General features: G+C 55.3%; 3 protein-coding genes across 3 annotated transcripts; 2 read left to right on the top strand and 1 right to left on the bottom strand.

Annotated features, from left to right (window-relative positions):
* Window positions 1-305: 305 nt before the first annotated feature.
* F5144DRAFT_593277 (class I glutamine amidotransferase-like protein) lies at window positions 306-3632 on the bottom strand (the record flags this gene model as incomplete). The annotated part of the gene is made up of 9 exons (XM_066790441.1): window positions 306-387; window positions 447-732; window positions 1460-1470; window positions 1511-1668; window positions 1762-1800; window positions 1887-1925; window positions 2730-2863; window positions 2926-3352; window positions 3534-3632. 9 exons carry the CDS (start codon window positions 3630-3632, stop codon window positions 306-308), a joined length of 1275 nt encoding a protein of 424 aa, XP_066643681.1.
* A 3146-nt stretch (window positions 3633-6778) lies between these two features.
* Window positions 6779-8307, top strand: F5144DRAFT_593276 (uncharacterized protein; the record flags this gene model as incomplete). The annotated part of the gene is made up of 5 exons (XM_066790440.1): window positions 6779-7056; window positions 7119-7320; window positions 7395-7459; window positions 7524-8130; window positions 8218-8307. 5 exons carry the CDS (start codon window positions 6779-6781, stop codon window positions 8305-8307), a joined length of 1242 nt encoding a protein of 413 aa, XP_066643680.1.
* Window positions 8308-16076: 7769 nt separating this feature from the next.
* On the top strand, window positions 16077-17955 carry F5144DRAFT_621293 (uncharacterized protein; the record flags this gene model as incomplete). Its single annotated transcript, XM_066792055.1, has 5 exons — window positions 16077-16264; window positions 16338-16649; window positions 16698-17061; window positions 17095-17581; window positions 17615-17955. The coding sequence occupies exons 2-5, from the start codon at window positions 16405-16407 to the stop codon at window positions 17953-17955; spliced, it is 1437 nt and encodes a 478-aa protein (XP_066643679.1). The 5' UTR covers window positions 16077-16264; window positions 16338-16404.
* Between the last annotated feature and the right edge of the window lie 4812 nt (window positions 17956-22767).

Below are 22767 nucleotides of genomic sequence, written 5' to 3'. Positions count from 1 at the left end.
TCCTTATCTTGACCCAACTTCTGCGCTACGACTCCAAAGTTCTGTTTTGTTACGGGTATCACGGATGGAGAGGCAAGTTTTATAGTTAGGTACCTAGTACCTGGAACTCCCGCTTCGCTGATTATCCCGTGCTCTTCCGAAACTCCCCTATCACCACCTATCAAACCCCGAGTCCGGTCACAACCTCCCTCCAGCTGTTTAGATCCACTGCGTGCATCGCCGCCGGAAAATTGCATTTCTTGCCCGTCTTGGCGCAAGTACAGTGATGCCCATAGAAACACATGGGGTCCCTACACGCCCCCCTATCATGGCACTTTTCCCCACGGAGTTTGTGCCGCATCACCAGTTTCTCTCCTGCCGTCAGTGAGCCGTGAAGAAAGCCGCAGCCTCCCAGACAGGCGCCATAGAGGTGATACATGTTGCAAAACCGCTTTCCTCCCACGTACGTCTTCCGGTTGAAACTCTCGGCCACTGTCGCCGATCGAGGTGGCAGCGGCATGTCGATGCGGTGGCCGTCGGTGTTGATCAAGATAATTTGCTTATCGATGGTGCCAAACGTAGGTCGCGGTCGTGAGCTGGCTGCCGGTGGGGTAGGCTTTGGCTGTGAAGTTGCTGCGCGGGCTGCATAGCTGACTGGGGGCGAAAGGCTCACTGTTACGCTGTCCGAAGACGAGGCGATATCGGCTGAGCAACCGCCTGCCCCGAAAACAAATTCGGATCCACCATTCTTGACTTTTGAGATCGGCCCAACACCAACGCCCAAACGGTGGCCCCTGAACACGGTCTCCATAGTCACTGACCGAAACGGAAGGCTAGCAAATTCGTTCCCCGTCTGAAATGACTTTATCATTGTCACCTTTCCGACGACCTCTGGAAGATGAACGTATTTCTCCAGCATTCGCACATAACCATTGTCGTGGCAACAGGCAAGGAGAATGTGCCGGCAGGTCGGGTTCTTGACAAACTGACGGAAGGCACCTGGATTATCACACATGTCAGCAGCCGTGATAATGAAAGGCACGGTATTGGGGACGGAACTAACTCATCAACTTGTAGTCGGCACGGTCCTTGCCCTTCCCCACGAGGACAAAGTCAAACATGTCGTCGCCCTGAGAAAACCCACGTGTAAAGCGAGAGACAACTTGCTCAGGGCCACAGACCTTGGCCATACCCAACTTGGCAAATAGAGTTGCCAAGCCCTCCCCAGATGCAAACGCCCGGCCGATCACGGGTACATTGGCCAGAGGAGGGTCGAGTGATCTCAGGTATTGTTGCACTGCAGCCCTCAAATCCACTGCCGCCCGCTCGCCGCCATCTGCTGGGTCACTGGCAAAGTATTTGTCGTCAAACTAGCACACAGAAGGCCGGTCAGCTCCGTCAAGCAGCTAGCACGAAGCATCACTGGAGCACGGTTACCATGTAAGCATCGGCATCAGCGTCCACCAACACGATCACAAACCCCCCGCCCATCTAAACAGCGTCAGCCATCCTATTGTTGCCGGTATTGAACGGGGATGATCTAACCGTTGCCTCCTTCAACCCGTTCAGCTCGGCCTCCAACTTCTCAGTGCTTTGTTGCGTAGCGCGTGCAGCAACCCGCTCGCGCTCGAGATCGCGGCATACATCTGTGTATTTCCGGTCCAGTTCACTGAATCGTACGGCCAGTTTCTAATCAGATACCCTAGTTAGCACTCCCATCACTATCATTAGATTAAAACGGCCTAGAACGGTTCCGCCTGAGACTCAAGCAGAGAAACAAACCGTCACATAGTTCACGCTGCCCTGCATCTGGGCGCGGAACTGGTCCACAAACACATTGAGCCCGTCAGAAATATCCGACATCGTTGCGTGCAATTATGGAAATCTGCCCAGTGGTCACAAAACACCCACCAGCGTGGCGAAAAGAAGAGAAACGGAGGAAGAGCCTTGAGAATACTCGAGTACCTAAGGGGTCGAGTTGCTGTGCAAACAGACGACAGGCAGCCACTCACCCAAGTGGCCCAATTAAACTCGGAAAGGGGTTACACAACCTCCAGTACGCCCTGTCCAACGCAAACACAAAGCTGAAAATTTCCAAGCCCGGCTGGCCCATTGCCTTGTTGCCAAGCAACGCGGGACTCGAAAGGAAAGCAGCAAAAAGGCCAGAAAATATAAAAGAAGAACGAGGAAAGGGACCGGGTAAGGTAAAAGGTAAATAAGGGTTCCTAGGCTTGCGGTAACCATCGTGCCGTCTTCCGCAAACGTTTAGCCGACATTTGCACGAAGAGTCTAACACATGTAAGTAACAAGGTTCTTTTCCCAATCTGAGGTTGAGCTGGGACATGAAGAAACAAGTACCGCGTCACCCTTTAGTTCGCCACATGAGATCGAATGATCACTATGAATCCAGAACTGCATTGAGCTAGTAATTCACCCTACAAGATATGACTAGGGTCTCCTCTTCGTTCCTTGGCCGGCTACAGTCAACACAACAAGCTCCCCCGGCATCTTCACACTGCAGAACGGTAAACGGCCAGGAACTTCCAGCCCAACATCAAAACCACTCTAGATCACTATAAAGGGCCCGCAAAACAACCGCTTCGAAAACGTGTTGAAGTTACACCGCGGATTATCAGTACCCGGCAGGCTTGACACAGTCTGCCAATGAACCACCTGTGTCCGCTCCCGGGATCTAGAAACATCTCCGATTAGCATCCGAACCAACCGGCTCCAATTAAGGTGTCACTCACATTATGGACAATTGAGAAGGGGTCCCAATGCGGGTCTGTGTGAGGCGCGTACTCAACCCCGTTGATCATGTTCTGCACGCCCGCCTCATCGTCGCTGTAGTAATGGGCCAGGAAAGCGTACATCATATCGATGCCTGTGAAGATGATCAGAATTGGAACCCGCAGGAACTCCACCGCAAGGAAATGAGAAACTAACCTGCCGCGACGCCAGAGCTGGTCCAGATGTTGCCGTCAGTCACCCACCTCGCGGTCGGCACCCAGGTAACATTCTTCCCATGCGTGATCACCGTATCCCACACGGCCTTGTTGGACGTCGCCCGCTTGCCCTCGAGCACACCGGCATCAGCGAGGTTCCTAGCGCCCGTGCACACGCTGAGGAGATACTCCAGTTTGGGATATTGCTCGGCGATGAAGACGTTCAGGGCGGGGGCGTTCTTATCCGACAGGATGCCACCGGGGATCAACAAGACGTCCAGCGGGGGCGGGTTCTCAAAGCTGTGAGTGGCAAGGATTTGGGGTGCAGAGGCAGCCGCCCCTTTGGGGCCGCCCAGAAACACTCGGGACTTGACGAGGCCGATTTCGTGGCTGATGAGATGGATATCGATGTCCTTTTGGAATGAGAGCTAGGGCCGGTATCAGCATATCCATAAATCCGTTGGGAAATGCAGGCAACCTACTGCCGAGACCAACTCCAGCGGGCCCCAGACATCAAGACCGGTATATTGGTCATAGACAACCTAACCAAGCATTTGCGGTCAGTTTCACAGTTGTGACGTAAAAAAGGTGCTCATCAGGGCAGCTCACTAATCCAATCGACATCGACCCGTTCTTCTGAGCATCCGAAGTTGCCACAAGAAGAGGCAGGAGCGTGCACGCACGCAAAAGTAGACTTTTGAGAGTCATCTTGGTGCTGGGAGTTGGAACTGTCTTCCGTCTCGGGTAAGGTAGGCAACGGGCTATCAAGGACTCAGGGGTCACAAGCTGGATATGCGAGAGAATGGTCTACTGTTGACCACAATGCTCTTTCCAATGCATATAGGGGCCGCACGAACAGCGAACTCTTATACATATCCAGGACCTAGCTTGTCTCACATCGCGTATGTTGTTGTCCCCACTAAGCCTCACAGACTGGCCCTATCACAACCATCATCCTAAGTTCCGAAGGGCCTCGGAAGATAACTATTGGGGGCTGTCTAAAACCGTACGGATGTCTCAATCACGTGCATACGCAAATGTGGCAGGGCAAGCAGATCTGTACAACTTCCTGGGTTGTTGTTCCTCCGGTCCTATAAACCGAGCTGGTTGTCAGAGCTATTCGCTCAAACGCGCTCAGGGGCTACCAATCCCCTTTCACCATCCCATCACAAGAGCCCCGCACTCCTGCATGACAGACGCGTTTTCACAAGACAACTCCAGCGATTTCCCACAGAATTTAACTTGATTGGACTCTTTGAGACCCTTTCTGCCCGTGGCCATCCGGTGACCAAACCTGCCAATATTCTGGCCCTTCGCCCTCTGCGTCAACATATTTATTAAAAGGAGAAGGTAACATCAACAAACCCATACACCATCCACAGTAGCACCGTCCAGTCTCTATTACGCGGCAGCATAATTTGCAGGCAGCCTTTGGACCCCAACGCAACCTAATCCATCCCTTCTTGGTAATTGATTGCCGCCTCCGCGGAGTCACCTGAATGAAACCCTCACTTTTCTGAACCCTAACTCCATCTCCTCACAATCTTTCTGATGCAGCAACTCACCGGCCTATTCCTTTGGAAACTGTGGACTTTCTTTTTTTCGGTATTCCATAGCCTGTGCCATGTGCCTGGCACGACGCGAACATCAACCCCCCATTCTTGAGTCTCAACCTGGGCACGGGAAAGCGAGATTCCCTTCATGGGTATTGTTGATGGTGTGAGAAAAGATGTGGCTATATGCAATGGAGGTATGTCCCGACCCTCTTACCAACTCCCAGACGCATCCATCGTAACACTCCAACAGGGACTTACATAGGTAAGTGCCAGGTATTGGCAAGTGTAATTTTCAACCCGCGCCGCCTTGTTTCAATCAACTATTGGAGACCTCAAAACGGAAAGCGGCTCCCGTTGGGAGACCTGGCGGAACGGTGTGCTCACATACCCCTCCACCACACCTCCAGCACCAACTTGCCTAGCACTGTGCCTCGGACTCCTCCCTCCCATGTTCTATGGTCGGCACTCATGACGCCTTTCCGCCCCACAGAGCAGAACTTCAACAAAAGCATCACAGGCAGAGCAGCCCCCGAGTTAGTTCGATAGTCGAGGCCTGGCAACACGATATTCGTCATTGTCCCCCACGATGACCTTACTCTCGGGACTGGTAGCACTCCTTCGAGACTACGGCCACATTTGTAGTGCCTTGGCATGTGACGAACGAATTGAAGCATGCAGCTGTGTGGGTAGGGAGGTACCCAACTCCCGCCCGCCCTCACGCTTTGACCGTCCGTGTTCAATGTTCTCGGCGGTTCTGGGACGGCGAGGGCCACGGCTGCCATAAACGAGTTCAATGGTTTCCATCTTCAATCCCCTTACGACGACGTCCAATATGTAGCACGCCCACGCAACATGACTCGTTGTCAGCTGCTAGCGATCATCAAGGCCAACCGAATTACGCCTCTCCCCGCGCCAGCTTCAACAGCAGCCCGTCTTTAGGATGGCGGTCGCTGGCATTCCCGAAGAACGCACAAACGCCCAGGCGATCAAGACCCCCAATGCCATGTGCTATCGATTCCTTCGAAGCCGAGGAGGACGGTAGGTTTCAATCAGTGGGGGCGAGGGCGGGGGATGTCCTAGGCATCTCCGAGAACCCTCCTGCCAACCTCACCTCACTCTTGTGGCGTCATGCCCCTTTTTCAGTCGGAGACATTGCCAAGGTGAGCTATTCTTGCGCCTCCGGTGCGGGTACCTCTCCCAACCATCAGGACATCGTCCGAAACGGGAAACAGGCGGCGTGTCGAGTCGGCTGCAAGTACCAAATTTGGGAAAAGAGAAGCGAGCAACGGGGGTTTCAGTTGCATGCATGCAGGGAACGAAACTTATGCAAGGTCGAGGTTGCTGGGACTGCGCCGCAGAAATCCCGGGGGCACGACTCGGCCATTGTTCTGATCACCCAGGGGCCAGCAGCCTACGTGGGGGGATTTGAGGGTGCCAACAAGCACGTCATCGCCCAAATCCTCGCGACGGTAATTTTAAGCCCTCTGTGTTCAATTTTCTGAGCACGCGCACACGCACGCACATCGCAGGATGCGCACGTGAAAACGCGACTGAACGGATTCATCAGTGACAAACGAGGGCGAGAAGTAACTTCTGGAGGCCGCTTCATGGAGGCCGCTTCAAGCAGTCGTCCGATGTTTTACCCCTCTGCGTTGGTTGCACGGGTGGAATGTTTTTCTCCGCGATCGACGACGGCTCAGCTCATCCGCGCTGTAATTACCTCACTCTGCTGGCATCAATCTGTTGGCTATGTTCGGGTTGTCTTCCGTTTTTGGCTGTTGAAACGTCTCAAATCCAGGTCACGCACAAAAGTCAAAATAGAGAGAAAATACCACACAACCAAAATCGGAGGATTATGGTCCCTTTATCAGACCCCCAATGCTTATTTCAGGGGTCTGCATGATGTGACCCAGAGCACTGGGACTGCGGACTCGAATTTCTCCTGGTAACCCCCGCAAAGCACGAGGTCAGCTCCATGTCTTGGAACCACGCAGCTGAAGGGGCTTCGCGTTGACTGGCTTGCTTCGACCCCCACGAACCTCCCTGTTCCCCTTTGCAGCCCAACAGCACAAGATGCCCGTCACCAATGGCTCCATAGCACGCAATGCACCTGAGCAAATCGCGCGATGTCTCCGCGTCGATATATCGACCTTCCCAGCCGTCAAACCGCCATGATGTTTGCTATCATCTTCCTGCTGCCGCCGATGGCCGAGTTTCCGTCGCGCCAACGACCAACAGCGACAAGCCAAAGGGTTGAACATTGAATTTGATTGACATGACTGCGCGACGACAGCAACCATGTTGCACACCCGCGGCGAGGCGGCGCTCGACGAGGGCCAGCTGCTAGTCTTGACGATCCTTACCCGTGTTGCCTCAGCCCTCTCCGCTCTCGGTGTTTTGACCATTATCACGACCTACTGCCTGTCAAAACACTTTCGCAACCCCATGCACCGCCTTATCGTCATTAACGCCTTTTACAACGCCCTCGATGTGACATGTACTATGATTTCGACGAGTGGGCCGGCGGCGGGGAACTCGTCCACACTATGCCAGTTTCAGGGGTTCCTCAACCAAATGTGAGCCTTGTCCAAAGAAAGCTGAATGCAAGCGTTCGGGTCCTAACACGTCATTTCCTCAGGTTCCCCATCGCTGACGTCCTTTGGACTATGGCCATGGCGGTCAACGTGTACTTGATCGTCTATCGCAGCTACGATGTCGAGTCGCTCAGACGCCTCGAGTGGAAGTACATGGTGGGAATTACGACCGTCACCTTCATCCCCGCCCTGGTGCTTCTCTTTATCCACACCGACGAGAACGGCCCCATGTACGGCAGTGTTACGGTAAGAAGCGCATCCCTATCCTTGCTCAACCCCTGAGTTCCCTAGCCTAGTAAGCTGACAAGGCTTCTACCCAGCTATGGTGCGCCATCGCCCCTAAGTGGGTATTATTCAGGATTGTCCTCTACTACGTCCCCATATGGTACTGTTCCCACACCACACCACGTATCTTTCCCGTCCCTAACTAACATCAACCTCCCCATCAGGTCCTCCATCTTCGCCACAATAGCCCTCTACCTCCTCGTGGGCATCGAAATCGCCAAACGCCGCCGCATCCTCCGCTCCATCAGCAGCCAAGCCAACGCCACCGTCTTCGACGAAAGCATCCCACCGGCATGCACCCACCACCACCACCACCACCACCACGACTCCTCCTGCGGCAACTCCACCACCGCCGAATACGACAGCAGCGCCCACCACTCCGCAACAACAACAACAACAACCGACGAATCCCCCTCCCCATCCTCCACCACCGACACAGACGCATCCCCCCACAACCTCAAATACCCCCCGCCCCAATACGCCGCCTCCACCGCCACGCGCATCATCCCCGCCAACCCCTCCTCCCTCTCCTTCCGGCAATACATCCTCATGCCCCTCTTCTTCTTCCTCGCGCTCCTACTCGTCTGGGTGGCGCCGTCGACGAACCGCGTAGCATCCTTTGTGGACCCGCGCTCGGCGTCCTACCCGCTGATGCTGACGGTGGGGGTGACGGGGTCGCTGCGCGGGTTTTGGAATGGGATCGTGTTTGTGGTGGTGGGGATGAGGTCGTGGAAGAGGAGGAGGGAGTCGGATGAGGTGGCGTTGAGGCCGGTTACGGGGGAGGGGAGGGGGAGGGAGTGTTGAGGGGGGTGGGTTCTTTTGTAAATTACCTTACGTGGTGTGACGAACCTACTCCAGGATCCTATCCTGTTAGGGTTCAGCTTCGGTGAAGGTAATCTCTGCAAAGGATGCTTAGGTTCGGTGCAGCCAAAGGGTGCACAACAATAGACTTGTCTCAACAGTAGGCTTGCGAGCTTGTAGCGAACTGTAGTTGTGATTGCTAACTGGAGAACTCCCAGAGCTCTCCAGGACTAGTGGCTATATACTAGCTATCTAAGGGTGCTCAGAGTGCTCAGGGCCTCAGCTCTGAGCATCCTGAGCACAAGGTGCTCAGGGTGCTCACAGTTCCCTTAACGAGCAGAATGAGCACCTGCTCATTCCCTTGGCACGGCCCTTTATGAGCAACGGGACTGTTCCTTCATTGGCTGTGCGTTCGTACGCAATGATTGGACCGGGGTACTGCCAGCGTACCCCGCCGGCCGGCTGCATGCGGCCATAACCGTGACACGATGCCCCTCCCCTGAGGTCGACGTCCCGGCGACTCGTCCCTTTGCCAAATTTTCTTGAAGTAGCGCCAACAGCCTTTTTAATTCTGTTCCTGGTAAGTGTCCCGCTTCCTTCCCTCACCATCGCCCAGCATGCCTGCTAATCGTGTGCGAAAGAATCGTTCCCAAAAATCCAGCACTGAGCGTCGCCGCCACCGTGCTAAGCAACTCAGCGCCCTTGCCGTTGAAATGGTTCGTTGTTCTCGCTGCGAAGATAAGAAACTCCCCGATTGCCGGGTTCCCGAAGGCGACGATACTTGCACCAACTGCGCCGCCGTCCTTAGTCGGTCTTGCGATTGCTTTGGGTACGACGAGTCGTCTATTCAGCGTGTGGTGGCCCGGAAACGTCAATTGGATGAGGAGCAGCGTGAGGCCGATCGTGCTCTAGGCGCGGCTCTGGCCAAGGTGGATCGTCTTCGTCGCCAGCGCGAAGCCTTGGAGGCGGAGGCCCTTCGTATGTTCCGCAAGGAGGGTGAGGTGTTGGCTGAACAAGAGCGTCGTGAGGCCGCCGCGTCGCGTGTTCCCGCCGTCCCCTCTTCTGACCCTTCTTGGGGGCAAGAGTGCGTCCCCCCTCCGTCCTCCCTTGTTCCCTCGCTGACCGTACTAGTTTTTCTTTTGGCGACCCTTTCCTTGCCGGTGTTGATTTGTCCGTGGGGTTTCCTTTGGTCGGTCCGGGTTCCTCCGGTGGAAATCCTTCAACTCCTCGGGGCAGTTAAAGTTTGTAGCAGGTTGCCATGAATTGTCTTCGGGTCCGAAACCTGCCCATTTGACCAAATACTCGATTCGTCCCTTCGTGATGCGCGAATCCAGGATTTCTTCGACGTCCCAGAGTTCCTCCTCGTCTTCTGCCTCGACGCCTTTGTTTAGCCGTGCGTTCTTGGGTGCTGGTTCCAGCAGTGAGACGTGGAAAACGTTGGTCCGTAGTCGCATTGTTGAGGGTAACGCGAGTGCGTAGTTGTTCTCCGAAATCTTTTTGTCGATTTTGAACGGTCCGATTTTGCGAAAATCGAGCTTCCTGCTTGGTCGCTTCGTGCGAAGATTCCGAGAAATGAGGTAAACTTTGCCCCCCTCTTCTAGGCGAGGTCCCTCAAGCCTGTTCTTGTCGTAGAACTTCTTCATTCGTGTCCTTACGAACTCGAGCTCTTCCTTGAGCATCGCATGCAGCGAGCTCATTCTGTCGGCTTTGACTGCCGCTCTGGGCACCGAAACATCGGGCCCTTGTCGCAAATCTGCTTCAAAGCCGTAATTCGCGAAGAATGGCGTGACCTTCGTGGTCTCTGTGACAGTGGTGTTGTAGGCGAGTTGCGCTGTCGGCAACAGCTCGACCCAGTCGTCCTGTTGGAAGTTGACGTACACCCTCAGGTATTGTTCGACGATCTGGTTGAGTCGCTCCGTCTGTCCGTCTGTCTGTGGGTGGTAAGCTGTCGAAAGCTTACTTCTCGTGCCCAGCTTCGTCATCAGAGCTTGCCAAAACTTTGATGCGAATTTCGTGTCTCTGTCCGTGATCCATTCCTCCGGCCATCCATGGACCGAGGTGACGTTGCGGTAGATCACGTCTGCGAGTTGTTCTGCCGACCATGACTCCTTGTAGGGAAGGAAGTAGCTCCATTTGGTGAGTCTATCCACCACTGTGAGGATGCTGTCGTACTTCGTTTCCGTCGCTGAGTCCTTGGATGTCGGAAGCTTGGTGATGAAGTCCATCGTCACCGAGCTCCATGGTCTTTCTGCGACTGGTAATGGTTGCAATAACCCGTATGGCTTGTGTCGTCCTGGTTTGCTTCGTCCGCAGAGGTCACATTCTGCCAGGACTTCTTCTGTCGCTTGCTTGATTCCTGGGAAGTCATAGTTCTGCTTGATTTTTGCGATCGTTTTGCTGATTCCCATGTGTCCTCCGAGTCTCGACTCGTGGATCTTTCGAATGAGCTCCTCCTGGTCGCTGGTCCTGACGTAGGCCTTGTCGTGGTACCAGAGTCTCGTTCCTTCAAGTCGCAACCCTGCGATCTTGGATTCTGGCTCTTCTTGCCATGCTTCGCGCTGGTCGTCCGCGATGGTTCCTTGGAAATCCCGTTCCAATCGTTGTTCTCTGAAGGCCGCACAACATTCTATAAACGGTTGCAGGGGCCTGACTTCGGGATCTTCCGACTGCTGCTGAAGCGCTGCGATTTCGTAGTCTTCAGTCGGTTGGGAAGCGTGCCGTAGCGATCCGTCTGTCTGCTGATATAGCAATGGTGGTGAGGCTTCAGATGTGTTGTCGTGGTGATCTGCTCTCCTACTCAAGGCGTCCGCTCGTGCGTTTTCCGAGCCTTTCTTGTAGTGGATCGTGAAGTTGAATTCGGACAGAAATTCTGCCCATCGAGTTTGTCGTCCGTTCAGCACCTTCGTGGTGGTAAAATATCGTAGGTTCTTGTGGTCCGTGTACACCTGAACTTCGTGTGTTGTACCGCTGAGGTAGGGTCTCCATTCTTGGAACGCTTCGATGATCGCGAGAAGCTCCTTGTCGTGGATCGGGTAGTTGAGCCTTGGTCCTTCGAGTTTTTTGGAGAAGAACGCAACTGGGTGAAGCTTGCCGTCCTTGTCCCTCTGACCAAGCTGTCCTCCGATCGCGAAGTCCGAGGCGTCGGCTTCGACTTCGAACGGTGTGCTGGGGTCAGGCAGCATGAGCACTGGATCGGCGACTATCGCGTCGCGGATTCGTTGGAAAGCCTGCTCGTGCTCCTGCTTCCACTGGAATGTGGCATCCTTTTTCGTGAGTTCGTGTAGGGGTCTCGCGATGTCGCCAAAGTTTTTGATGAACATCCTGACAAAGTTGGCGAATCCGATGAATCCTCTGACCTCGGTGGCGTTCGTCGGTGTCGGCCACGTCCTGACAGCTTCCAATTTCTCGGGTTCGATCTTGACCCACCCTGGGGAGATCTCGTAACCCAGAAACACTGTCTTCTTGACATGGAACTCGCTCTTGTCCTTGTTGACTGACAACTTGTGCTCGTGCAGTGCGTCCAGCACCTGCCGCACGTGTTCCTTGTGCTCCTCGAGTGTCTTGGAGTAGATGAGAATGTCGTCCAAATAACAGACTGCGAATTTGTCGAGGCAATGTCGGATTGCGTGGTCGATGGCGGCTTGAAACGTTGCTGGTGCGTTGGTCAATCCGAATGGCATGACGAGGTATTCGTAGTGCCCGTAGGGTGTTCGGAAAGCCGTCTTCCACTCATCTCCTTCCTTGATGCGGATGTGGGCGTAGGCAGTTGGGAGGTCGAGGCGGGTGTAGTATTGTGCCCCTGACAGCTGATCTCGAAGCCTCGCGATCAGTGGCAATGGGTAGCGGTTCTTCACCGTCTCGTTGTTCAACTGTCGGTAGTCCACACACATCCTGAGCTTCCCATCCTTCTTTGGAACGAAGAGGACTGGGTAGCCTGCTGGAGATGTTGATGGTCTGATGTGTCCGATCTCGAGATTCTTTTCGAGATAACTCCTCAACTCTGCATCTTGCTTTTCGTTGGTGTGGTACACCTTGAAGAACTTCAACTGGGCTCCTTCCTTGAGTTTGATCTCGTGGTCCCAAGGTCCGTGATCAGGTAGCCCTGTAAGATGCTTTGCTGTGAATGCCGGGTGACCCTTGTAGTCGTCTGGGATCTTTCCCGTTGTTGCATTTTTCGGCGTACCTTCGTAGTACGCAAACTTGTTTCCTGACTCGATGAATGATGCTTCGAGTACCTTGACTTCTTGCGCTGGCAGCTCAATGCTTGCCGCTTCACGTCGACTGACCCATGTTTCATGTTTGAGCTTTCCGTGCTCATCGACTGAGACGACGGCGATGGTTCGTGCCTCCCGTGTCTGCTTCTGTTGTCGTGTGCCGCTTCTTCCGGATTCCAGAGTGCGTTTCTCTGCACTTGCTGCTTCCTGCGGTGGGCCCGTAGAGGGGGCTTGTTCTGGCCCGCTGCTCGTCCGTGGCTCCTGTTCTGCGCGTTTTCTCCTCAGGTTGGTTGGATGCTCCCGCGGTTCTCGCGGTCGCAGATGGCCATCTCCCTTCCAACTGATGTCTGGGTCGTAGTCCTTGTGCCATGGGCGTCCGAGAATCATGTCTTTCTCTGGTCCCATGTCCACGATGTCGAATACCACTTGGGTGGTTTTCCCTTCCACCTCCATGTCGAGTGGTTCTGTTTCTCGTCGCGCCCATTGTGTGTCGAATGGTCCCTTGACGATGTATTCTTTCTTCTTGATCCTCCATGGGATTCTGAGTTGATTCACAAATGTGGGCGAGATAAGATTCATCTGCGCTCCTCCATCTACCAACGCGAGGGCTTCGCATTTTCCCCATCGCGCTGTGATCCAGAGCCTGTTGTCCGGCTTGGTGTTTCGTACAGCAGCTACTTCGTATTCGTCTGCTGGGAGATCGATGTAAGGCTTTTGTTTGCGCCAGTTCTTCCTGTACTGCGCGGCCTGTTTCCGTTGTTGTGGAGTTAGAGATCGTCGGGCCCCCCGGAGGGCCCTGAGCCGTTTCCCAAGCTCTCGTGGTACATCAAGGCGTCCCTATCCGCACCTTGGCTTGCGGCATCGATCGTTTGGTGCTCCTGGAGCCATTGTATCATCTGCGGCTCCTCTGGCTGTCTGTTCTTGCGTCGTTGCGCTCGCGTAGGTCGAGGTCGATTGCGTTGCGTCTGTGCTCGCGCGAGCTCCTCCAATTTGGCGTCTGCGTGCACTAGGCAGTCCGCCTGTTCGCAGTGCTCTGCCCAGCGGGGGTTGTTGCATCCTTCCGGCCAGGCGTTTTTCGGGCTAAATCTGAGCCTGCCGTCTGGGATCATGTCTACCTTCCAGAGTAGTGCTGCGGGTGCGCTCCCGTGGTCGTAGACCCAGGTTGTGGGCGCCGGTCCGCCGCGTTCGTTTCGTGGCTTGACGGGCCAGTGGTTTGACTGGAATTTGGTTTGAAAGTGGTAGCGACATTCGTGTGCTACACACTGGAACCATGGTAGGTGGGCGTGGTCCCTTCGGTGGGGATCCATTCGCGGGTGGTCTTCCTCGATAAGTTGGAACCTCCCGTTCACCCCTCTCAGTCCTGCCGTCTCTAGGTCTGAGGTCGGTTTCCCTTTGCTAAGGTACTGATGCCGGGACCAGTAGTCGTCCCAATCCTGGGTGTCGTGCCCTTGGGTTTTCCTTTGTCTCTGTGCCTCATGGTAGGCGTAGTGTGGGAAGCAGACTCTGTCCATGTGGATTTCGCCGAAGTCCGACGACGGCCCGTCCCATGGGAGGTGATCCGTTACGCCTTCCCTGTTAGTTTGTTGGACGTCGTCGTGCAGCCCTTGCACTTTTTGGACCATTCTGTCGAAGGCTTCCCCTGCCTGCTGTTGTTCTCGCGTAGTCGACAGTGCTTCGTCCCTGAGCATGTCTACTTCCGCAAGGAGGCGCTGGTGCTCGGCGTTCCTTCTTTCAAGGGTTGCTTCGAGTTCCTTCTTTTCTTCCTTGAGCTGGAATACCCTTTCTCGCAGATCCAGGACTCGGCTTCGCAGGAAAGTTAGATTGGAGCCTGGGATTTCCGTTGTATCCCTCCTGGTGCGCCAGAGTCCGTCGTCTTCCTGGACTAGATTGAGTCCCCAATTGTCTGTGGTTATTGCGATGTGAGGCGGGGGTGCGACTTCTCCCCTCTCGTCGTGCCACAAGCAGAGCGCGTACTCGTGCTCGGGGTTCTGGTCGACGTCTTCCTCGGGATTTTCCTCATCCGAGTCTGTTGATTTGTCGATTCGCTCGAGGGCTCGGTCGATGTCATCCTCGAGGTCGTCCTGAGTGTAGCTGGCCGCTGCGACCTCTCTGAATCGGACCTCCTTCTTGACTTCGTCGATGGTGGCGGCTTCCTTTCCTGGAACTGGTCGCCATTCCTTCTTACTGCGACAGTCGCGTTTGAAGTGGCCCTTCTTGCCGCAATTGTAGCACGTGATGCCTGATTTGTCCTTGGCACCACCCTTCTTTCCTGCCCACTGCGTCTGGGCAGCGTCGATGTCCATGGCCCCTGAGTGCGTGCCATAAGAAGTGCTCTTGTGCTGTCGCTTCTTTTTGTCGTTGGCCTTGTGGCTGTCCGCGTGGTACGTCTTCGCGCCCTTCCTTTGTTGCTTGCGGGCGTACTGACGTTCGTCGATCTTGATGGCCAGGGCGATGTATGCGTCCAGCGTGTCGACTTCGTCCTTCTGGTACAACTCGTCCTTGACGTCCTCCTTCAGGCCGTCGTAGAACATCTTCTTGAGTCCCTCGTCGTTGATTTCTGCCTTCATGGAGTCTTGCCGAAATATGGCGGCGTAGGCCATTGCGGACTTGGTTTGTCGTAGCTTGCTGAGCCGTTCCTGTGCGTGCAGCTTCTCGTTCTTGTCTCCGAATACCTTCTGAATCTCGTTCTCGAACTCGGCGTGGTCCTCGAAGACCCGTTTGGTGAAAGGCTGGTGTTCTACGTTCCCGAGATAGTCCTCCAGCGCTCCTGAAAACCATCTGAGTGCCGTGTCCTTGAGTCGGGTGGCGGCATATCTGGTCTTGGATGCCTCAGTGGTGAACTGGTGGGAGTTGTGGTCGATGTAGTTGCGCATCGCCGTGATCCATCCGGGCAGTGCCTCTCTGTCTCCTCCGTACTTCTCGGGTTGCTCGAGTTTGACTCTGTCCTTGGTCGGCTCTTTGGCGCGAGCCTCGGTTGCCTCGAGTCGGACCTTTAGGGCCGTGTTATCGTTCTTAGCCGTCGTGAGTTCGTTTTCAGCCGTGGCGAGTTTGGTTTCGGCTGCAGCGAGTTTGGTCTTAGTTGCAGCGAGTTGGGTCTCAGTCACAGTGACTCGGGCTGCAATTTCCTCGATGGCTTCTCGCATCTGTTCGGCAGTGGGGGCGGCCATGGTGCCGCTTTTACCTTCAATCCTGAACTGTAACAGAGTTAAAGGGAGTTAGCAACGTGTGACGAACCTACTCCAGGATCCTATCCTGTTAGGGTTCAGCTTCGGTGAAGGTAATCTCTGCAAAGGATGCTTAGGTTCGGTGCAGCCAAAGGGTGCACAACAATAGACTTGTCTCAACAGTAGGCTTGCGAGCTTGTAGCGAACTGTAGTTGTGATTGCTAACTGGAGAACTCCCAGAGCTCTCCAGAACGAGTGACTATATACTAGCTATCTAAGGGTGCTCAGAGTGCTCAGGGCCTCAGCTCTGAGCATCCTGAGCACAAGGTGCTCAGGGTGCTCACAGTTCCCTTAACGAGCAGAATGAGCACCTGCTCATTCCCTTGGCACGGCCCTTTATGAGCAACGGGACTGTTCCTTCATTGGCTGTGCGTTCGTACGCAATGATTGGACCGGGGTACTGCCAGCGTACCCCGCCGGCCGGCTGCATGCGGCCATAACCGTGACACGTGGTACTTGTTTCTTCCAAAGTGTTCGTTTTGTGATAACACATGATAAGCCTCTCCTTCCATCTCAACAGATATTCCGGAAATTTCGGGTGCATTGATCTTCCCGCACAAGTTTCAAATTTCCAAAACAAACTGCAGAGCGACTTCAATTTGAGAAAATACCAAAAGTTTATACCTTCGTCTTACTTTGGCCCAACGCGGGTATTTCGAGTCTCAAGTATGTAACAAGATCCCTAACACTCATTATTTTATCTGAAAGGTCGAAGGTAGCTGACCCTTGACATTTACAGCAATCTGAGGGACCCGTTAAGCGACTGGTCTGTTCGACAACCAACCCGACAAGTTCAAGCCATTATCATGGCCGATTCACCTCCCAACACGGCGCCCACAGCCCGCCAACCTGGAGAGTCGTCACCAGCAACCCGTGTTTCCCCGGTGACAGCGTCGCCAACCTCCCGGCGTCTCATGACATCAAGCGACATGACACAAGCATCATCCGTCGACCAGTCGCTGGCCCAAGTCGCTATGGACAGCCTGCAGCTCGAAGAGAGATTGGGACAAGAGGAAGCACTTGAGACACCAGAATTGCTACTCAAGAGAATGTTGTCCATCAAATCGGTCATCTAGACTGGGTCTTCGTTTGCTGAGAGACAACAGGCCGCCGTCGGGACCAAGTCGATGTTTCGCGAGATCGGCACTGGCTCTATAGGCAAGGTTTTTGAGCATCCCGGAACCGTGTTTGTCTACAAGGTTCCCGTCGCCGGTCAACCCGACAAGCTCTGGAACAACTACGAGAAACACATGAGAGTCTACCAGAGTTTCAAGACAGTCCCTTATGTCTCCGATCAAGTTGAAATTCCGCGCTGTTTTTGGTACGCCAACCCCGATACTGAGTCATTCTGGAACGAGCATCTTGAGAGATTCCCGGACCTCCCTCACTTTTCTCGAGTTCCTCGTCACATTATCTGCATGGAGCGCATCTTTCCGCTTCCCCGACCCATCCGGCACGCTCTGGTTGACAAATACTGTCCACTAAAAGCTCGCTAGGACATGAAAGACCACGAGGCAAACAAGGACTGTCTTATTCGACCTTGTCTGGGACGTCTGAAGTACGGGTCTGGAAGTCGCTTTTTCACCCTTCGAAACTTCAAGCTTCACGCCAACGAGATCAAGGAGCTTGACCTCCCGGCGTCTGAGATATGCTCTAGCATGGCCCATGCACTCGCTGTTCTTCACTGGCATACCAAGATTGACGCCATGGATGTTGAGTTTATTCTCGGAAGCTCCCCCCTTGAGGGACAGAAAGTTCGTGTTGATATCAACACGGCGGACCTGAGAACCATGACTCCTCACACGAGTACATACGAGAAAGCGAATCACAATGACCCCAACTTCAACAAGAGAATCACGGCATTGTGGCTGATTGACTTCGATGATTGCGCCGACATCACTATGGATTCCGCCGGCGTCGACAAGGCGGTGAAGGCATTCATGGACACGAACTTTTACTGTCCCAAGCCCAACATCGGCGCCAGTTTCATCGACAGACTCTGGGTCTTGTTTACAGAGCGGTACATCCAGCATAGCGACCACCTCCTTGGACAGGTGTTGAATACACCTGATCTACAAGGCCTGCTCCGCGAATTCATCAACAAAGTCTCATCCGAGACAGGCGCTCGACGCCGGGGTTCAGAGGACTCCAGCTATCGCCGAGGAGGTTTCGGATCGATGCGCCGAGGAGGACGTGGGTCTTCCCTCTCAAGCGGCCCATCCGTCAGGGAGTCAGAGAATACAGGCTTACGTCCCACGCATACTCCACCACGGGGAGAAACTTGGAGAGGCGGAAGAGGCGGCTCAGGGCGGCGGGAGCGGAGTTGGAGAAGCACCTCGGGGACAGATAGCACCTAATCAGGGTTATTAGATTGATCTTGTATGAAGCTATGTTGAGTGTTGTTGCGTTCCGTGACCATCATCAAAAACTGCGATTCTATTTTCTCTCTTGCCTGCCACCACCTGAGAAGAATGCTAAGCCCTTAAGGGTCTTATATACAATAATGCCAGTGCTAAAGATGGAAAACCAAAGACCCTCCCACCCTCATTTAGACCAGGAATGACCGGCCCCCTTCTCTCTGAATAAGGCGGCGCCTCAGGTCAATATAGATACCTCCCAGGCTTATGCTCACTTTATCACCACCGGGAAAATAAAGTAAAGGCAACCAATGCCCTCAGGGTAGTATAAACTCAGATATTATTATTATTATTCATACTCCGCTATGCCCTAGGGCGTGCCGGACCCTCTGCTATTTAGTGTACAGGAAAACCGTGCCCTCCCGGGCCGGGTGAAAAACCCCTACCAACAATCAAGGAACGATGCGTTCTGGTGAGTCTACGTATACAAAGAGAGGAGGCCTCCTGGCCTCCGAACGGGGGCGCTTCAGGCCGCCGTTTCCAGCTCGAGCCTCCTGGCCAAGCTGTACATCGGCAGCCTCCCCGAGTCCATCAGCCAGTCGAGGATCCTCCTCGCAAGCCGTGCAGTCGTGGGATTGATACCGTGTAGAACTGAGTAAAAGTCCCGTCGTGTCCGAATTCCAGTTCTCTCCCATCTTCGAGTCAACGGTGGGGCCAAACACCACACTACCAGGTGTTCGGCAGTCTCTCGTCCCTCGCCACATTCGCAGGCAGGCGTCAGAACCTCCGGGACTTCCCGTGTAAACAAGTAGTCCCGTAAGCCTATTGCTCCCGTCCGGATTTGAATGAGCAGTGAGCTTTTCGCCTTGCTGAGACCGTCATGCCTCCTTAGGGTTTCGTTCCGGAATAGCGTCTCCCGCTGATGGTCAAAGTCGTCCGCCGGCCTGGTGATTGCTCTGCCGTCCCGTTTCTTTAACCACCTCGCTCTCCAGGCCTCTTCTACTGCCTTGTCCGTGTCTATGGTTCCCCCCGTCCAGCGCATGATCGTGCTCGCGGCTCTCTCTACCGCCGTGGGCCCTTGAGGTCTCAAGGTTCGCGGTCGGCCCCTGTTGCCCCTCCTCGAGCTGAGTCTCTGCTGTATCTTGCGGCAGGCGGTAAGGATAACGCTCCCCGCCGTCTTTTTGCCGCCTTGGCCGTCGTCCAGATCGGGTTGTTGGAGTCGGTTTTCGAAATCTGCAAGCCGTTTGTTTAGGTATAAGTCCAACGGTGGTACCCACGTCTCTGTCTCGAGGTTACGGATGGGGGTAGACTTAAAGGCTCCCGCCACAATCCTCAGGCTCTTGTTCTGGGCCTTCCCGAGGGCCTTGGTGATGCCTTTCTTCACCGGTTCGCCTCCCACATCCGTGGGAATGTGGAACGACGATGCGCCATAGGCCAGCGCTGACCGGATGCACTTTGTGTACACTTCTCGCGCTTTGGCTAGACCCAGTCCCCACGTCGATGCCGCTAGCCTCGACAGGGCATAGCTCTGGGTCCTCAGCTTCTTCTCCACCGCCGCAAGGTGGGCTTTCCAGTTGAGCTTCCGGTCCAGCCAGACTCCCAGGAACCTGGCAGACTCCTTCGGTCTGACGGGGCTGGTGCCTCCCCCTGGGTTAGTGAGTTCCAGCTGGTTTGTCCACTGCCGTCGTCCCTTGTTGAAATGGATCAGTTCGCTCTTTTCCGGGGCAAACTTCATCCCCCGACTGTCCGCCCATCGCATGCATGTTTCCCACGCCGCCTCCAGTTGCCGGACGTTGGCCTCGGGGTTTCGACCAAACACCAGGAGGTTGGTGTCATCCGCAAACCCCGTTATAGCCAAGTGAGGGTGCTCGTCTTTTAGCTGCTTGTATAATGAGGAAATATAGAGGATGAAGAGAACAGGGGAAAGGGGTGAGCCTTGGGGGACCCCTGCCCGAATTGCCGTCGGTGCCGCCGTCTTGCCGTCGAAAAGAAGGGTGGCCTCTCGACCAGTCAACCAGTCTCTCGTCCAGAGGACCAGCCACCTCGGGTAGCCCACTTCTCGCAAAGTTGCTAGCAGTCGGGTGTGGTTGACCGTGTCAAAGGCTCCTGAAATGTCCAGTTGCAATAGGGACGCCGCACCCTTCTGTCTCCACGCCTCCTGGACCTGGGCTACTACTAGCCGGACAGCCAGCTCTGTGGAGCGGTGTGCTCTGTTCCCCATTTGTTCATCTGGTAAGAGGCCGTTGACTTCTGCAGTTTGAGTGACCTTCCTGGCGACCACTGACTCTATTACCTTCCCTAGGGTTGGCAGCAGAGCAATGGGCCTGTATCCCCCCGGGGTCTGATACACCGGCGGAGCCTTTCCTGGTTTCGGTAGTACTACAGTCTTCGCCCTCTTGAAACGGTTCGGGAACCATCCTAGCTCCAGACACCTTGTCGCCAGAAGGGCCAGCACTTCAGCTAACGGTGCTCCGCACGCCTTCAGAAGGCCCATCGGGAGCAAATCCTCGCCTGGCGCCTTCCAGGGGCTTGCTCTTCCTATCGCTTCCGTGATCTCGGTCGGCGTCACTGCTTGTACAACGTCGAAGCCCGGGTTCCAGCTGCCCAAAAAGGCTGGGTCTTCCACGTCCGTCAGGTTGGCCGGTGGGTCCGGGAAGAACCTCTCGGCCAGCGCGCTGGCCTTCTGGTCGTGCGTTTTGGCCGTTACCTGTCCGGAAGAGTCCTTAAATTCCGGCAGCCTCGGTGGTTCTGGCGGCAAAAAGCTCCGCAGCCTAGCCCATCTTTCCAAGCTCCACATCTGATCGGGCTTCTTTGCCTCGCTTGCTTCCTGTAGGCTGTTTCTCCAAGCCCTCGTCCGTGCTTCGCGCGTTGTTCTGGCAAGGTCCTTGAGCCTTTCGCCGAGCTCCTCCCAACAGTACTCTGCCCTAGTCTCCTTCGCCAACCTCTCGGCTCTCCTGGCCTCCCGGGCGGCCTGCTGCACCTCCACAGTCCACCAGGGAGAGCTGTAGCCGCAGCTCGCCTTCTTCCGTGGAGTGCTTTCCCCCGCGACCCAGGTGAGCCACTCAACCAGGCTATCGAAAGCTTTGTCAAGACCCTCGACTGTCCGGGTCCTGGCCGGTAGTCCGTCCGGTCCCGGGTCCGTGAGCCCCATGGCCTTGCATAGCAACGCTGCTTCAGCCTTCACCCTCTCTCTGTCCATCTTGTTCCAGGCCCAGCCGTCCGGCTGGGTTGGCTTCAGCCCCAGCCTCCCCTCGATCTCGAGCACCTGTGGGTAGTGGTCTGACTTTCCGCGACACTCCTCCCCGTAGTATGTTGTCTGGAGGTTTCCCGAGGCCCAGAAGTGGTCTATAGTTGACGGACGGCCCCGCTGTCGCCCCTGAGGGGCTCGTGTTGTTGCTCCCCTTGGGGTCCTGATGGTGAGGTCCCACAGGAGACCCAGCTGCAGTAGGTCTTCAGACTCCCTGTCGTAGCGCCCGAAATCGTCCCACAGTGGGTGCTTCAAGTTGAAGTCACCTGCCAGAACCACCGGGTGGCTTGGCCTTGGCCGCCCTTGCAGGGCTCTCGGTACGTTCTCGCCGCCGGGAGGGTTGTATATGGACCAAAGCTCGAATCCGGGGTCTTCCCTTCCGAGGTCCGCCTCCGGGAACCACACGCGGCACCAATTCTCCGTGGCTTCGGAGTCCCACTGCCTGATTTCAAATCTTTTGCTTACATATATCGCTGCCCGCCCCTCGAGTTTGTGTACCAGGTGGTATCTGCTGCTCCGGGGGCAGTATGTAGACTCCGTCGCCTTATTAATCCACGGTTCTTGCACAGCCAAGAGGTCGTATTTGGCCTCTTCCAGCAACACTTCCAGTGTTTGCTTGATTCCTTCGGTGTTCCAGAGTAAAATTTTAATTTTCATCGCCTGCGACGGTGATCGAGTCCATCGTAGTGTCCCCCTCGGGGTCGCGTTGGTTCGGAGTAGCAGTGACCGCAGGGTTGGCGGCGACGGCAGGCGTTGGTCCGGTAGCCGGTTCGGGCGCCCGGGGCGGCGGAGCGACGGTGTAGACACCGTTGACTACCGGGTTTGCGAACTGCACCCTCGGAGCCTCGAAGTTGATCCTGGTCTGCTGGGGGTCTAAGAGAGCCTGACGTTGGGCCGCAGCCGCATTCGTCGGTCTTCCTCTCAACCTCTTCCTGCCTACCACCTGATAGCTGTCGTCGCCCCTCTCCTCGCCCTCGAAGTTAAACGCGGGAGCGCTCGTAGGGGCCGTGCTGGCAGAGTTCGCCGCTGCGGTCTCATAAGTCCGTGGCCGGTACTGGTAGGCCTCCTTGGCCTTGGCGAGGGTCCTCGACTTCTCCGGGCACTCTCCTGACCACGCCGGATGCCTTCCTCCGCAGGCCGGGCATCGGAGCGGAATTTCGTTTTTGTGAGTAGGGCACTGGTTCTCGCCGTCCCTGCCGCCCTCTCCATGGGCTTTCGTCCCGCAGCGCGGGCACAATGGGGTAGCCTTGCAATGATGTTGTGTGTGTCCCCACTTCCAGCACTTGTAGCACTGTGTTGGGCTGAGGGCAGCCCAGTAAGGCTCGCAGTCCAGTAGTTGAGCCTTCCAGATCACTCCCTCGTCGCACGCCTTGCGTGCTTCCTCCTGGGAGGTTAAAGCAACCAGCACTGTTGCCCGGGTCGCCTCCCTGTGTCTCGGCACTCTGAACTTCACTTTATCGACTGTGTGGAGGCCTGTTTGTTTCCCGAATTCCTCCTCGGTGACCCCCTGCAGGTCCTTCTTCCACACGCCCTTTAGCAGGACTGCAAAGGTTCTCTTGCTCTCC

This window comes from Chaetomium tenue (assembly GCF_020726465.1).
Source record: "Chaetomium tenue strain MPI-SDFR-AT-0079 chromosome Unknown F5144scaffold_4, whole genome shotgun sequence".
Classification (NCBI taxonomy): domain Eukaryota; kingdom Fungi; phylum Ascomycota; class Sordariomycetes; order Sordariales; family Chaetomiaceae; genus Chaetomium; species Chaetomium tenue.
This window is presented reverse-complemented; position numbering and strand designations above follow the sequence as displayed.